The following is a 15,967-nucleotide window of genomic DNA, read 5'->3' on the forward strand; positions in this document are numbered from 1 at the left end:
GCTCTCAAGGGCCCGGCACTGCTGGGCCGGAACAGCACTGCAGACCCCGCGCTGCAGAGACCAGTCTGGGCCCCCCAGCACCGCCCCGGGGGAAAAGGAAAATAATACAAGTGAAATGTCAAAAATGCACCTCTTCTTGCAATTATTAAAAAATTAGAAATGGCAGGAAATCCTCTAGAGAGGCAAGGAAAGGACCACCCGCGTCTCCTCTCACGCGGGTTCCACTCACAGTAGCTGCCCGCGACCCGCTGGCTCAGCGGGAGCAGCTGCGCGGCAAACGCGGCCGACTTCAAAGCGCCGTCGTCGGGGTGGGACTCGATCCACGGGAGCGACAGCAGGCCGCACAGATCCTCCAGGACGTGGTCTGCAAACGAGCTTCTCACTGGGGAAGCATGGCGCAGATTAATGATATGTACTAAGAACAGCGGCCACTCTAAGCACCAGCTAGACTGTGGAGACTCTTCCCCCAGGGCTCCTAACACAAGGGACGGTTTCCTGACGTCTGTGGAACGGAACAGAAACTGATATGCATGCCTACACCTATGGGGAGAGCAGTGCTCCCAGGCCGTGCTCAGGAGGCCTGGGTGCTCCGCCAGCAATTCTTGGCCAACGGGGTCAAAGGCTCATGCCAGGACTCTCGGACCCAGTTCAGGGTATGACCCGGGCAAGCAGGCGGGCACTCAGGAGTCTGCCAGGGCTGGGGTCACACTGGGCTGAGCACGTGCCAAGCCCCCCTGAAGCCAATGCTGCTGCCCCCGGCCCAGCTCTCTGCAGACTCAACAAGGAGCAAAGCAGTCTTCACAAATAAAATTTGCGAGTTGTAAAGAAAGAATGTTCTGGAAAGATAATCCAATCCTAACATTACAGAGCTGATTTGGAGCCTCTCGGCTACTGATGCAAGGATGGGCACTGGCTCAAAGGGGCTGGGGGGACACGCTCTGCTTTGGGGAGTCCTGAGTCCAGTCCCTGGCACCTCCTGTCCCCAAACACCACATTAGAAGTGCCCCCCAAATACAAAACAGAAAAATGAAATTACTGACGAGCTTAATGAAACTAATAAAAAAAATTACGTCTGGGTATTCTGGGCATTGTGAAGTAAAAATATTGAACTTTATTTTCTATAGTCTATTTCTAAAGTCTATTTCCTATTTGTACGTACCTTGAATATAAATCAAAGCATCACATATCTTCACCACTTTATCAATGACTGCCTCCAAGTCAGGTTTCTGAACCGTTTCTAATAAATTCCTGCAACTCTTCAGCACTTTCGTATAAAACTCCAGAGGCATCCAAGTCACGACTATAGGTGGCGGCTTCTTCTGTTCAAAGTCCTTGAAATTGTGGCTGAATATATTTTTAAGACAAAAATTAAATTGTTTTATTCAAGTTAAACCTAAGATTATAATAAAGCAGAACAAAGTCTAAGTACAACAGGAAAAAAGTCTTAAGGACAAAACTAATCTTTAAACCACTGTCACTGTCACTGTCATCCCGTTGCTCATCGATTTGCTCGAGCAGGCACCAGTCACGTCTCCATTGTGAGACTTGTTGTTACTGTCTTTGGCATATCGAATATGCCACGGGGAGCTTGCCAGGCTCTGCCGTGCGGGCAAGATACTCTCGGTAGCTTGCCGGGCTCTCCGAGAGGGATGGAGAAATCGAACCCAGGTCAGCCGAGTGCAATGCAAACGCCCTACCACTGTGCTATCGCTCCAGCCCGATCTTTAAACCAATTCAAATTAAATATGAAAGTCAGTACCAATACTCTTGCTCATGTTTGTTTTGGGGTCCCATCTAGCATGGCGGGGATGACTCCCGCTGGGGCTGGGGGGTGGAGCTACATCAGCTGTGCAGGCCAGCACCTTCCCGCAGCCTCTCTCCAGCCCCTGGGTCGTGTTTTACGTTAAATGTATTTATGTCAATCTAAATGATTCTCAGGCTTTGAGATAATTAAATGGGACATCGCCAGCTTAACAATGGGAGATACGGCTGGATTTATAAATTGACTTGGTAAATCTTTCTTATAATATGACATTGGCAGACTTTACCCTTTATGACATAAGCTACTCCTCCCCTTCATATTATCTCAAAATTTAAAATTTTAACTCAACCTGAACATAGTTTCTCTAATATCATCTTTGTAACTTTATAGGGGCTAGTTAAAAAAATGAATCACAATACGCAGAATAATCATGTAAAAAAAATTAAGTAGCTTAAATCTACAATGTGGCAGTAAAAATAAACCTTCATTGTTTTTTTCCTGATAAAATACTTAACGTACATAGAGAATACTAAACCAAAAATATGCTAATAACAAACTCTAACTTCCTGCCCTTACTATCAGAGAAAATGCTGACTAAAAGAGTTTTAGCTTTAGAATGGAGAGAAGTGCTCTATGTGGCAATCTGGCTGGTGAGTTTACTTGGTGTATCAGTGAGGAGAAAAGTGTTGTATTGCTTCCTAATCAGGGAGACTAGTTCAGGCTCAGGTAACGAAGACTCAATTCCTCAGCAGGTAAGCTGGACATCATGTTTACCTCAAACTGCAGAGACTAAATAAGAGACATGCAACACTGAACACAGCCCTGGGCACTTAGCGGGTTGTCGGCTGAAACAGATTTTTTTTTTTTCCTTTTGGGTCACACCTGGTGATGCACAGGGGTCACTCCTGGTTCATGCACTCAGGAATCACCCCTGGCGGTGCTCAGGGGACCATATGGGATGCTGGGAATCGAACCTGAGTTGGCTGCGTGCAAGGCAAACGCCCTCCCCGTTGTGCTATCGCTCCAGCCCCTGAAACAGATTTCTTATCCAGTTACTTGAAACGTTTGTTTCCTGAGGCCACACCCAGTGAGGTGACAGTGAGGCCCCGAGACCGGCAGATCCCGGTCCTGACAGAAAGCCCAGGAGCCCGGGAGGCCTTACCCGTCGGGGCCTGGCTGGGCAGCGTGGGCAGTGCAGAGGGCGGCCAGCTGCAGGGCGCCGGTGAGCCCGCCCAGGGCCTGCGGGAGAGACGCCTGCGGGCCGCTGCTCTCCAGGGCCGCCTGCAGCAGCTCCGCCTTCCGTCTCAGCGCGCCCCATAACGTGCTCTTTTTGCTCATGTCCACGGAGCGAACTCTGGAATTAATCACAACCCGTTTATTCAAATTTAATATACATTTGGCTCAAGTGTGAAAAAACATGTTTTAGAAAAAAAGCATGGAACGTCAGCTACGAAATTTAGATGCGGTGGATTTAAAGTGACTTTCAAGCTTGGTTGAAAACAGGCAAAATCTGGCCATATTACATTAAATTTGGGATATTCAGTCTTAGGAGAGGTTTCATATATTAACAATGTAAACAGGCAACACTGGAAGTCTTTTTAGTCACGAAATGTTCAATATTAACAACAGGTAAGAACTATTAGAATATTAAAGCATGACTTTGACATTTACAGAGACAAATGTTTTTGGCTCCCTTAAGCCAAAGCACTTAACCAAAGGTGATTTTCAAGCGAAAGGAAGTTTTATGAAGGAAGTAAATGCAGGCTCATACTCTTCAGTCTGTCCCGGAACCTTCTGGAAAGAGCCGAGAGACGAGCTGAGTCGGCGCCTCTTGGGCAACAGCTCGGTGCCGTTGCTGCCATGGCCTTCCTGCTGAGTTTGGCTCTGGACCTCCTCGACGATTTCCGAACTTTCCATTCTTAAGGCTGAGTAAAGCGGGCCTAACAAATACTGAGAAAGCAAAAACAAACTCAAAAACAGTCTCCAAGAAAACTTTTTCTTAGAGTCTCTAAGTCAAAGAAAACCGTGTAAGAAAAATTTACATTACTCTTTGTGACAGCAAAAAGTAAATTAGGACTAGTTGCAAAGTTTTTAATGAGGCAAACCATTTTCAAGACAAATCATGCGAAAACAAAGACCTGAATTAATCTAGATCATTTCAGTCTACAGATACTTATAATTCTATATCCTGTCATTTAATTCTATAGTCCAAGAAGGTTTAAGACAAATCCTGCTCTATAAAATTTTTCTCTTTCAAAATGCCAATGAAAAATTTTAATTTTTTTTTGGTTTTTGCTTTTTGGGTCACACCTGGCAATGCACAGGTGTTACTTCTGGCTCTGCACTCAGGAATTACCCCTGGCGGTGCTCAGGGGACCATATGGGATGCTGGGAATTGAACCCGGGTCTGCCGCGTGCAAGGCAAGTGCCCTACCCGCTGTGCTATTGCTTCAGCCCCAGTGAAAAATTTTATAAGGAATTTTTAATTTCATATCACAAATCCTAAGACGTACAATACAATGTTTGTTACTGCATATATGGCTATTTAATTGCACTGCTTTTGCTTCACACAGTCTTAACAGAAAAAAAAGCATACTTGGGCATGATAAGTACCATACACCTAAACGTTTACTGAAGGTGATCAGGTTTAACCTAGAAAGGTAAAACATAGGTGTGTGTCGGGCCGGAAAGATAGTACAGAGGTTAAGATGCAGGCCTTGCATGTGGCCAACCCCAGTTCTGGCCCAGGCACTGCATATCATAAATCCACAAGACTTACAATCACATATTGAATTTATTACATATTTGACAATTTAATCGCATTCTTAACTGCTGGGCTCTCTCCTGAACACAGCTCAACCAGTCCGGACTGTCTGAAGCTGAGCCGGCAAGAGCTCCCACAACCGACTCCTCTTAATCACTAAGGAACAAACATACTCGCAAATTCTACCTTAAAACACTATCATCGGGGCTGGAGCGATAGCACAGCAGGGAGGGCGTTTGCCTTGCATGCAGCCGACCCAGGTTCAATTCCCAGCATCCCATATGGTTCCCTGAAGCACCGCCAGGAATTAATTCCTGAGTGCAGAGCCAGCAATAACCCCTGTGCATCGCCGGGTGTGACCCAAAAAGCCCCCTCCCCCCAAAAAATAAGCATCAAGGGGTGGAGCAATAGCACAGCGGGGAGGGTGTTTGCCTGCATGCAGCCAACATGGGTTGATCCCCGGCATCCCATATGGTCCCTTAAGGGGTGACCAGGAGTGACTCCTGAGCACAGAACCAGGAGTGAGCCCTGAGGATTGCTGGGTGTGGCCCCCCCCCAAAAAAAAGTAATTAAAAAACAAACAAACATCATCATCAAATCTCTCTGAAAGTCAAAGCTGTCGTAGGAAATAGTCAATTATGAAATCGCTCTTTTGCTGCTACAGCTGACGTATATGCACGCACTCCAGCGACAAACAAAAGACAAGCTTAACCGAAAGGCGCCTTACCTCTGTGTCCTCCTGAACGCCCAGCGTGTCCACCAGGGCTCTGCAGATGCTGCTCACGGCGCCCTTCCTGACGGGCGGCGCAGACTCATAGCCGGCCGGCACGTACTTGAGGAAGTACTGCAGCAGGTGGCCCAGGGCGGCTCTCAGCGGGCCGGACTGCAGCCGCAGGAGCAGCCCGCCCTCCAGCAGGACCCGGAGCGTGTCCAGCAGCATGTTCAAGTAGACGGGCTCGAGGCTCTGGTACGCCCCCGCTTCAAAGGGAAACATTCTCTTGATCAGCGTGGCGACCGGCTCTTCATAGAGCTTCAAATGGTCGGCGTCCATTTCCACGAGGCGTCTCAACAGTTCCAAAAAGGAGCTGAAAAAGGTGCTGGCGGGCTGTGCCGGAAGGCCGCCGAGCTGGAAGAGCTCCGTGAGCAGGCGCACGGCTAAGGGTTTGATCTTCGGGCCGCCGAGCTCCAGCAGATCGCAGCCGATCCGCCAGAGCAGAAGCTCCTGCCTTCTGAAGAACACGATGGCAACGATGCGAGTAAGAACGGCCAACAAGGTGGCTTCAACCAATTCTAAGTTTTGCGCATTCGCGAGCTGCAGGGGAGCTGGCTGCAGGCAGCCCACGTGCTCGTCCACCTGACTCGGAAACCGGCTGACCACCACGGGCCACTCCACCAACTGTCCCACTGCCTGTCTTCTGTGGACAGAAATCAAGTCTTCAAAGAGATGTAACAGTTCCTTTGTCAGTACTCCAAAAATAGCAGGATTCTTGCTTTTAAAAAGAAACAATAACGAGCAAATGACTTCGCAGATTTTCTTGTGTAACAGATGGCAAGATGGAGTAGCTGCGATCCGCAGGAGTCTTGTTATGATCCAGTTACTGAACTCTTGGAAATAAATGTTAAGAATTAAGTTAAGAATGTCAGAAGTGCTCATTAACCTACTAAATTAAAGATCTGGAGATCTGCTTTTATGTTTGTTTATTTGTTTGTTTTTGCTTTTTGGATCACACCCGGCGATGCACAGGGGTTACTCCTGGCTGTGAACTCAGGAATTACCCCTGGTGGTGCTCAGGGGACCATATGGGATGCTGGGAATCGAACCCGGTCAGCGACGTGCAAGGCAAACGCCCTCCCCGCCGTGCTATTGCTCCAGCCCTGAAGATCTGCTTTTAAAGCATAAACTTCACTAACAAGACAGTGTGAAACACTCCCCACACAAAGTAAATACAGTAAGTTATAATTCTGATTTTGGAGTCAGAGAAGGTCTTTACTTTCGACGTACCAGTGAGGTGGACTTTTTGTTTGTCTGAATCTCTTGAATTTCATCCATTTAAGGGGAATAACAGTAACTACCTTATGAAGATCAAATAAGATAACACATGCGAAATTCTCAACACAGTGCCTTAGGTTAAGTAAATGGACAATAAATTGAGTTGTCACTCCTTTAGAAAGTGCTCAGGGAGGGCTGGCAAGAACTCTCCAGGCCGGAGGGCCTGCCCTGCATTTCCCAGGCCCAGGTCTGATCCTAGGAGCCACGCAATCCCCACAGCACCATTATGAGCAGCCTTGTCCCCGAGCACTAGGTGGGAGTAGCTCCCAAGCATGGGGGGTGGGGTCCCCCCACAGCGAAAGTCTTAACTAACGGATCTTAACTAATAACTTCTCTTATAATAACTAATAACTTATCTTATGATCTGTGCAGAAACAAACATTTACATCCTCATTGATCACATAATTTCTCTGATTTTTTTTATAGCAACTAAAAGATGTGTCATAGCCCAATGTATTTATTTAAATATGTAAAAAAAAAGTTTCAAGAAGCAATGCTTATTCCTATTAAATAAAACCTGGTATTTTCTAGTCCACTGTGCTTAACCTAGTAAAGGTCACAATCTTTCAGTTTGGGTTTTTTTGTTTTTGTTTTGAGGGCAGCCCCCTGTGGTCCTCAGGTCTTACTCCTGGCTCTGCACTCAGGAGTCACTCCTGGAGGAGCTCAATGGGCCATAAGGGGCGCCAAAGATTGAACCCGGGCCAACCACACTGCAACCTAAGTACCCTACCCACCGCACTATGTCCCCAGCTGCCATAATTTGTTGCTTAAAAAGTTATGTAGCAAAAAATACACTAACAAAGTCTGAGTAAGATTTATGTTTTTCATAGTTGGAAAAACAACTATGACAGAAGAAATGCAGAACACTCTATAAAAAATGGAGCAAAAAAGGCATTCCGAGGGCTGACCATCAAAAGGAAGGATCAGAAAAGACATTTCAGAGGATATGTTATGAAACTTGAGTCTTCAGTCAAGCAAAAAAAAAGTTACATACCCTACATGTTGAAAAGAAAAATATGTGTTCTGTATCTCTTTAAAGAAAGTCAATACTTGGGGCTGGAGCGATAGCACAGCGGGTAGGGCGTTTGCCTTGCACGAGGCCAACCCAGGTTCGAATCCTAGCATCCTATATGGTCCCCTGAGCACTGCCAGGAGTAATTCCTGAGTGCAGAGCCAGGAGTAACCCCTGTGCATTGCCAGGTGTGACCCAAAAAAGCAAAAAAAAAAAAAAAAGAAAGTCAATACTCTCCATAAAGGATAAAAGTAGGAATGAAGTTTACAATATACTTTCAACATCTCTAGAAAATGAATCAGCAAACTTTTTATCAAAGGACCTTAGAAGAAATAATTAAGGCTTAATTAAGAGCCATACGATCTTTATTCAGTGCTATTTTCATAGTAATTGTAATCAGTATAGTAAATTAATTAAAATGGCCACTCCACAAAAACTTTTTCAAAAACAAGCATCCAGTGTTGAGTCATGGTTTACCAGTCTTGAAGCGAGAAAGAAAAATTACAGAAGAAAAGATTATGCTTGGGAGAGCTAAAGTGATAGCACAGTGGGTAGGGCATTTTCCTTGCACGAGACCGACCTGGGTTCAATCCCCGGCATCCCATATGGTCCCCCACGCACCACCAGGAGTCATTCCTGAGTGCAAAGCCAGGAGTAACCCCTGAGCATCACAGAGTGTGACCCCCCCCCCAAAAAAAAAGATTATGCTTCAGTTTTGTGTTCCTGTGTTCAATGAATAAAAATGTTGGATGCAAATAAATGATTATTTCTGTTCCATTCTGGGCACCTCACAAAAAGAAAACAAGAAAGTTGTGAAATAAAGACATTACCACTGCTCCAAGTGTGCAGCCAATCAGATTAAGATCTATGCAATACTGTGTATGTGTATATTTCAAAATACATACGTGTCATACGCATGTGTTATGTTTCGGGAGAACGGAGGGTTGCCAGTGAATGCGTCAGTAACCAAACTTACCGATACAACTGCTTCTGGCCTCGTTCTGCCCACAGCTCCCGTTCACACTCACAAACATCAGCGGGGAGGACTTCATGATGTGCTGGATGAAATCAAGCAGCATCACGGAGGTTGGCTGCGAGTCCATTTTCTTCACAAGCTCCAGAGCCACTAAAACAAAAGGCTTATTTTAAAGGAGTCACTACCAGTTACATCCCAGCACTTTTTGTCTATTTGTTTTTAAAGAAAATAGACTTTAGTAACAGAACTGCCGGCCAGTGTTCAATCCCACTTGATGGGGTTAAATATTACAGCCTTGTCCTTTCCATTTAAAACGCTTAGGAGGGGCTGGAGCGATAGCACAGCAGGTAGGTAGGGCGTTTGCCTTGCACGTGGCCGACCGAGTTCGAATCCCAGCATCCCATATGGTCCCCTGAGCACCGCCAGGGGTAATTCCTGAGTGCAGAGCCAGGAATAACCCCTGTGCATCGCCAGGTGTGACCCAAAAAGCAAAAAAATAAAATAAAATAAAATAAAATAAAAATAAAACGCTTAGGAACCAGGAGCATTCACCCATTAAACACTCGCCAGACACATACCCACGCCTGTAATGTGCCGGGCACTGCTAAAACCCGAGGATTAGAAAAAACAACAAACCCATCGTCTGGTGACAGAAACAAGTAATAATCATCGTGTTTATATTAATGACACTAATCTAGAGTGCAGGGAAAGTGTTTGAAGATTCTGTAAAGAAGCTGACTACTAGGTGAGGACGTGGGTCCCACAGGGAGGGAAGGGCAGGCTGCAAAGGGCGTCATGTAAAAGCACGCGGGCAAGTATTCTGGGGTTCTTTGCTATTTATCAGCAACTCGTATTTTTTTTTTCTTTTTGGGTCACACCTGGCGATGCACAGGGGTTACTCCTGGCTCTGCACTCAGGAATTACCCCTGGCGGTGCTCAGGGGACCATATGGGATGCTGGGATTCGAACTCAGGTTGGCCGCGTGCAAGGCAAACGCCCTACCCGCTGTGCTATCACTCCAGCCCCAGCAACTCGTATTTTACTGACAAAAAAAGAAAAGGCTTACATGGCTATCACAGCAAATCTAGAATAAGTCACAAGCAAAATGCCCATCTGTATTATCGCGTCTTGTAATTTAAACAAATGACAGATGTGACACCCTATTGCCAAGCTGGTGGTATTCTGTATTTTAGACAGTCATGAACAGGAAAACGGTTCATTCAACAATGTATAGAATCTTATTATCTCCCAGAAGGCAAGGTTATAAACACATCTAAACAGTTGTTTTTTTAACTTAATTATTTTATGGCATTTGCTATTTCTCAACCACTGGCATAAAACTCAAGCTAAGAGAGTTCACCTGATTGAAAATGGCCAAATATTTTTATCTTTTAATCTATAATAATCTTACACCAAGGAGTACATAGTAAATAGCAGAAAGTCTAGATTAAAAAAATAGCAAACACTTTATTTTTATTTATTTATTTATTTATTTTGCTTTTTGGGTCACACCCGGCGATGCACAGGAGTTACTCCTGGCTCTGCACTCAGGAATTACCCCTGGCAGTGCTCAGGGGACCATATGGGATGCTGGGAATCGAACCCGGGTTGACCGCGTGCAAGGCAAACGCCCTACCCGCTGTGCTATCACTCCAGCCCCAAAATAGCAAACACTTTAAAAGTTTACAAGCAATACTGTAAATAACATGATAGTAACAGTCATATATACAACAGTCATATATACAACACATATTTTACTCTATGAGAATACCACTATAAAGTTGTATATGTGGAAAATAAAAACTATAAGGTTTACATAAGAAATAATTGTCTCTTACCAACATTTACATCTGTAAGTATTCTGTCAATGAACTGGCATAGAATTTGTCTTGGTTTCTGTACAACTGTGTTATATTCTTCTGGACTGGCACTAAAATTGAAATACAAAGTTTTAAACCCTTCAAATAACTCACAATATTATTTGAACAATAATCTTTAAAGTTTAATTTGTCAAATCATTCAGTTTTGATGTTAACATTCAGAGACCTGAGTTTATGTGTTTGATTTACAGGGAAAAAAAAGTTACACCACAACCATGAAGTGAAAACGTATGCCAGCCTGGGCCACAGAGCAGTCTCACGTGTGATTTTAAATTTTCTAGTAGTTACATACAAGCACCTTAATTATGGTATTTATTTAAAAATTATATGAATATACAATCAAATATAAAATCAGGGCCAGAGGGAAAAATGGGAGTTAGGCTCTTGCCTTTCACACAGGCAACCCTGGTCCCATCCTGCCACTGCACGTGGTCCCCTGAGCACAGAGCCAGGGCAAACCCTTGGAACAGCTGGGTATTGTAGGATAACATAGCCTCAGGTAGTTTAGGTTTATTGGGTTACTCCCGTTACAGTGCTCCCACTCCTCTTTGTTTATTTGTAGCTTCTTTCTTAGTGTTCTGTTGACTTGTAAATAATGTTTTTCTCTTCCCCTTGAGTCCTTTGCATAGTTTATTCAGAGCCTTGTCCTTTTTGTATGGACACAGGAAGACTTAGCAAATGTTATGCTTTTGTAACCTGGGAGTCATTTGACTCTACATGATATTTTCCTCCTGGGCATCTGTTCTCTCAACCTAAGCCTCAGCTGCCCTTACTTCCTAGCACCCCCAAAAGCAGGGTCCCGACGAGGGGCGGGACGGATTCAGGGCAAGCGGTGAGTTATGTGCTACCCTGGCATCGAGATGGGCCTGGCCAAAGTGCCTAATGCTTAACTATAAGTTAAGAGCTTGGTCATGGACAAATGTTGTCATGACCCAAACAGTGATAACTAGATTTGGACCCTGCTAGGGTTAGGAGTGATTAATCTGGCCTGAGTGCTGTGGTCTGAGCCTGTGGCAAGATGTTGTCAGGAGAGCTGCCTTGCAAGCCTCAATGTATCTCTTGCTATGTCCATACAAAAATAACTAGTATAAAGATGTTAATAAGTGTTTGGACTAAGGAAAAGAAAAAAACCTTAAGCTTCAGGAAGGGCTTTGGAATGCCCTGCCCTCAGGAAGGGCTTTCTTATGCTGATTTGGCTACCTGGCTAGGTGTAGCCTAGAGGGCAAGGTGGGAGAGACAGAGAAGTGATAGAGGCTGCAGTAGATGGAGAGAGAGGCCGGAGCTGGGAGTGCGGGAGATGAGAAAGATGGAAGATTGAATAAATGGTAACTAATCAGCAACCAGCTTGGTCTTCTTCCTTCCGTCGCTTGCCCTTGACCGACAGCACACACAGCAGTTCCAGAGCACCAAACGTGGGCGGGGAGACAGAGCCACTCGGAGAGCCCTCCAGTGCACACACCCCTCAGTGAGCTTTAGTTTTTTTACAGGTGTGGCCCCAAATCAAAATAAATAAATAATAAAATGAGATTTTTTTTTGCATTCTTTTTTGAGGGAGAAGTTGTATCTTAATATCTATAGTACCTATCAATCTAGATTAGCCACATATGAAGCACTTAATGATCACAACTGAGTAGTTACCATAGTACAAGACATCAGAGATTTAAATATAACCAAAAAAATTACGTTTAAAATTAGAACACACATTGTTTGGAAAGCCAGTGTATCAAGTGAAATAAGTCAGAAGAGGAGGGATAGACATAGAATGGCTACACTCATTGGTGCAATATAAAATAACATAGTACAGGACTAACACCCAAGGACAGTAGAACCAAGGGCCCAGAGGACTGGTCCACAGTTGGAAGCCTGCCTCAAGGGCCGGGGGAGAAGGCAGCTGGGACAGAGAAGGGATCACTAAGTCAATGATGTTTGGAGGGATCGCTCGGGATGGGAGATGTGTGCTGAGAGTAGACCAAGAATCAAATATGACAGCCTCTCGGTACCTGTACTGCAAATCATAATGCTCCAAACGTAGAGAGTCAGAAGGAAGGTGCCTGCCTTGGGGGTAGGGGTTGGGGGGAGGGACACCAGGGACATTGGTGGTGGGACAGTACACTGATGGAAGGACGGGTGTTCGAAACCCAATCAGGAAAGCCCCATGACTGTATCACACAGTGATTCGATTAAAAAAATTGAAGAAAAACAAACCAGCATGTCCTCAAAAACCAAGTGCGATTCAACAAATGACATTCTAAAGTGTAAATACGGGGGCTGGAGCAATAGCACAGCGGGGAGGGCGTTTGCCTTGCACGCGGCCGACCCGGGTTCAATTCCCAGCATCCCATATGGTCCCGAGCACCGCCAGGAGGAATTCCTGAGTGCAGAGCCAGGAGTAATCCCTGTGCATCGCCAGGTGTGACCCAAAAAGCAAAATAAATAAATAAGTAAATAAAGTGTAAATACGTTATAACTAGAATCTGAAGAGCTTTATCCCCAGAAAGCAACACACCCCGATGTGTGACTCTCAACAAGCACTAAAAATGAGTGGAGGCCCAAGGTCATCAGACTAAGGAAGGGAACGGAAAAACAGGTAAACCCCAACACAGAGCCCAGGAGGGGAGGGACAGCGTGTGGCCCCAGTTCCTACAATGCGTGATTCAGTACAAAAGTAACACTCACGTGTCATCTGTATAACTGCTAACCATTTTTATTATTCATTAGATGTACTATCAAAATAAACTCACGAGGCAGTGAACACTGATGCATTTCACAACATCAACCTTGCAACAGTGTTCAAAGGTTTTTGTTTCGGGTCACACGTGGCAATGCTCAGGGCTCACTCCTGGCTCTGCACTCGGGAATCTCTCCACATGGGATGTCAGGGGTGGAACCCAGGTCAGTGGCGTGCAAAGCAAGCGCCCTCCCTGCTGTGGCACTGCTCCGGCCCGCAGTGACAGTTTTTTTTAAAAAAACTTTTTTATTGAATCGCTGTGAGATTAGACCCTTACAACGCTGTTCATGATTGGGTTTCAGTCATACAGTGTTCCAACACCCGTTTCCCAGCACCAACCAGTGTCCCCAGCTTCCCTCCCCTCCCATCACCCCCTGCCTGCCTCTATGGCAGGTGCTTTTCTTCTCTCTCTCTCTCTCTCTCTCTCTCTCTCTCTCTCTCTCTCTCTCTCTCTCTCTCTCTCTCTCTTTCTCTCTCTCTCTCTCCCTTCCTCCCTCCCTCCCTCTCTCTCTTGCTCCCCTTTTGGGCATTGCGGTTTGCAATACTGATACTGAAAAGTTATCAAGAATATCCCTTACTTGGAAACTGTCTGCCAGAGAGGCGGGGGGAGGGATGGGATGTGGCGGGTGGGGGATACTTGGGGACATTGGTGGTGGGGAATGCGCACCCCAAATAGGTGTTTGATCATTGTATGACTGAAACTCAAACATGATAGTTTTGTATCTATATCTGTGTCTCACAGATCCAATAAAAAAAAGAAGAAGAATCTGCCTTACCTACTTTCAGCCTCAGCTCTGGCCCAGCGTGCTCATCCCCAGCTATCACCACCCTAGCGGCCTCTTCGGTCCTACCTACCCTCCGCCCAGGCACAGGTGTCACCGCAGCATCCTACCGGAGTACGGAGCGCCTCGCGTCCCTCAGATGCTGGTACCCAACACGGGGGCAGCAGCTCGGGGCCAGCATCAGGACCGACCCGCCCATCAGCCCCCCAGCGCGCCCCTGGCCCGAGAAAGGGGCTCTCGGGGGGAGGGGGCGCTCCGCGAGACACCCGCGGCCCCTCCTCGGGGGCTGGCCGCCTGAGCACGCGGAGGGGGTGGCCGCGCCCGTCCCTCTCCGACGGCCACTGCCCCCCCACTGCAGTGACCAGCGCGAAGGCGGACGCACAGGGGCGCTCCCGGGAGGGCGACCAGGGCCCCGCCCGCCCCGGCCCGGGACCCCCGCCCCCGCCGCGGCCGCTGCTCGGGCCCAAAGGCAGCCGCAGAGACGCCCGGCACCGGGCCCGTACCTGCCCAGCTCCCGCAGGGCCGGGATCATAGACGCCAGCTCCAGCCCCGGCTCGCCCATGCCGGCCCCGCGTCCCGCCGCCGCCGCCGCCGCTCCGCGCCCCGAGCCGGAAGGCGCCGCCCGCCACGGGCGCCCGCGAGAGACAAACCTCCTCCCGGACGCCGCGCGCGCCCGCGCCCTCCCGGACGCCGGGGGCCGCCTCCTTTAGGACCCGGCGGGAGCCGAGAGACCGGAAGGGGCGGGGAGAGGGCGGGGCGAGGGCGGGGCGCGCTCGGCTCGAATTTCCCGGGCTCGCTGGCGCGCTTCGCGCACTCCGGCTCTCTGCAGCCTGAGGTCGTGGCTGCCCGCCCGGGACCAGGACCAGGATTCCCCCCCGGATCTGGGGGGCGAGGAGGGGAAGGAGCCCGGCGGGATTCAGCCTAGACGCCCTCGCACCGCACCGCTGGAAACAGACGAGGCAGCGCGGGCTGGAACCCGGGACTCCCCAAGCCACGCCCGCGGGGTCCCCCTACCCCCCCCTGCGGCCCCTCCCCCCTGTCTGGGAGATTGGGGCACGGGGCGGCCCTCCGGTCCTCATAGTTTGGGGGGGTCATTCCGAGATTTCCCTTGAGACTTCCCCCGACCTTCGACGTGAGCAGGAGCTGCAGTAGAAACGTGCCCCTGAGGGACAGGCCGGGACCCCGGTGGCGGGAGCTGACGCTGGGGCGCCGGGGTTGGTGCTGGAACTTGGTATGCCTGGAACTCTGACACAACGTTGAACAACTTTGTAGATCACTGTGCCTTAACACCCTCCCGCACCCCCCCAAATTATTTTTCTTTTGGGTCACACCGGCAATGCACGGGGTGACTCCTGGCTCTGCACTCAGGAATTACCCCTGGCGGTGCTCAGGGGACCATATGGGATGCTGGGATTCGAACCCGGGTCGGCCGCGTGCAAGGCAAACGCCCTACCCTATCGCTCCAGCCCCCCCCCCCCAATTTCTTTTGGAAAAAGCTTGAATCGTCTTTCTGTGCACCCCAGTGACTCGGCCGTGGTATTGCGCAGTCACCAGCTGTGTGCGGTGTAGTGGAGACGTTTGTCTGCTTTCCGTGACTCAACGGATTGCTGATTCTTGGCATTTCCAAACTCAACCCAGTTTGCTTGTTGTGGGGAGGGAAGAGCTACAGACCGTCGGGTTATTAGTGCAGTGATGCGCCTTGCTGGAGCTTATTCTGTGGGGGATGGGGATGATACAGTCGGGGTGAGGGGTGGCAGTCAGCCGGAGAGACAGGACGGGGAGATGGGCAGACGGCCAGCTGTGAGAACAGAAGGGCTGGTGTAAGCGACTAGCCAAGACGGGGAGGAATCAGAAAACTTTCCCTCTGGTTGGAAAAATAATCAGTTTCGCTCCCATGAGAGAGGACAGCAGGGGGGCACTTAACCTTGCCTGGCGTTGGTCTCCCTTCTGTCCCTGGCACCACACGTGGCGCCCTGAGCACTGCCAAGATGAGGCAGATAAACACCGCATTCC

General features: G+C 48.2%; 1 protein-coding gene across 2 annotated transcripts in view; it reads right to left on the minus strand.

Annotated features, from left to right (window-relative positions):
* ATR (ATR serine/threonine kinase) overlaps positions 1-14,546 on the minus strand; it is a 90,313-nt gene extending 75,767 nt beyond the window's left edge. For both annotated transcript variants that reach the window (XR_008628646.1, XM_055128704.1), the window contains exons 1-8: positions 14,458-14,546; positions 10,403-10,494; positions 8,565-8,714; positions 5,254-6,131; positions 3,534-3,712; positions 2,925-3,116; positions 1,160-1,344; positions 230-382 (exon numbers count right to left, since the gene is read on the minus strand). Coding sequence is in view for 1 of the 2 variants with exons in the window: in XM_055128704.1 (XP_054984679.1) it covers positions 230-382; positions 1,160-1,344; positions 2,925-3,116; positions 3,534-3,712; positions 5,254-6,131; positions 8,565-8,714; positions 10,403-10,494; positions 14,458-14,516 (1,888 nt within the window). In the remaining variant the exon portion in view is untranslated. The remainder of the gene's footprint in view (positions 1-229; positions 383-1,159; positions 1,345-2,924; positions 3,117-3,533; positions 3,713-5,253; positions 6,132-8,564; positions 8,715-10,402; positions 10,495-14,457) is intronic.
* Positions 14,547-15,967: the final 1,421 nt, after the last annotated feature.

The sequence above is a fragment of the Sorex araneus genome, chromosome 2, assembly GCF_027595985.1.
Source record: "Sorex araneus isolate mSorAra2 chromosome 2, mSorAra2.pri, whole genome shotgun sequence".
NCBI lineage: Eukaryota > Metazoa > Chordata > Mammalia > Eulipotyphla > Soricidae > Sorex > Sorex araneus.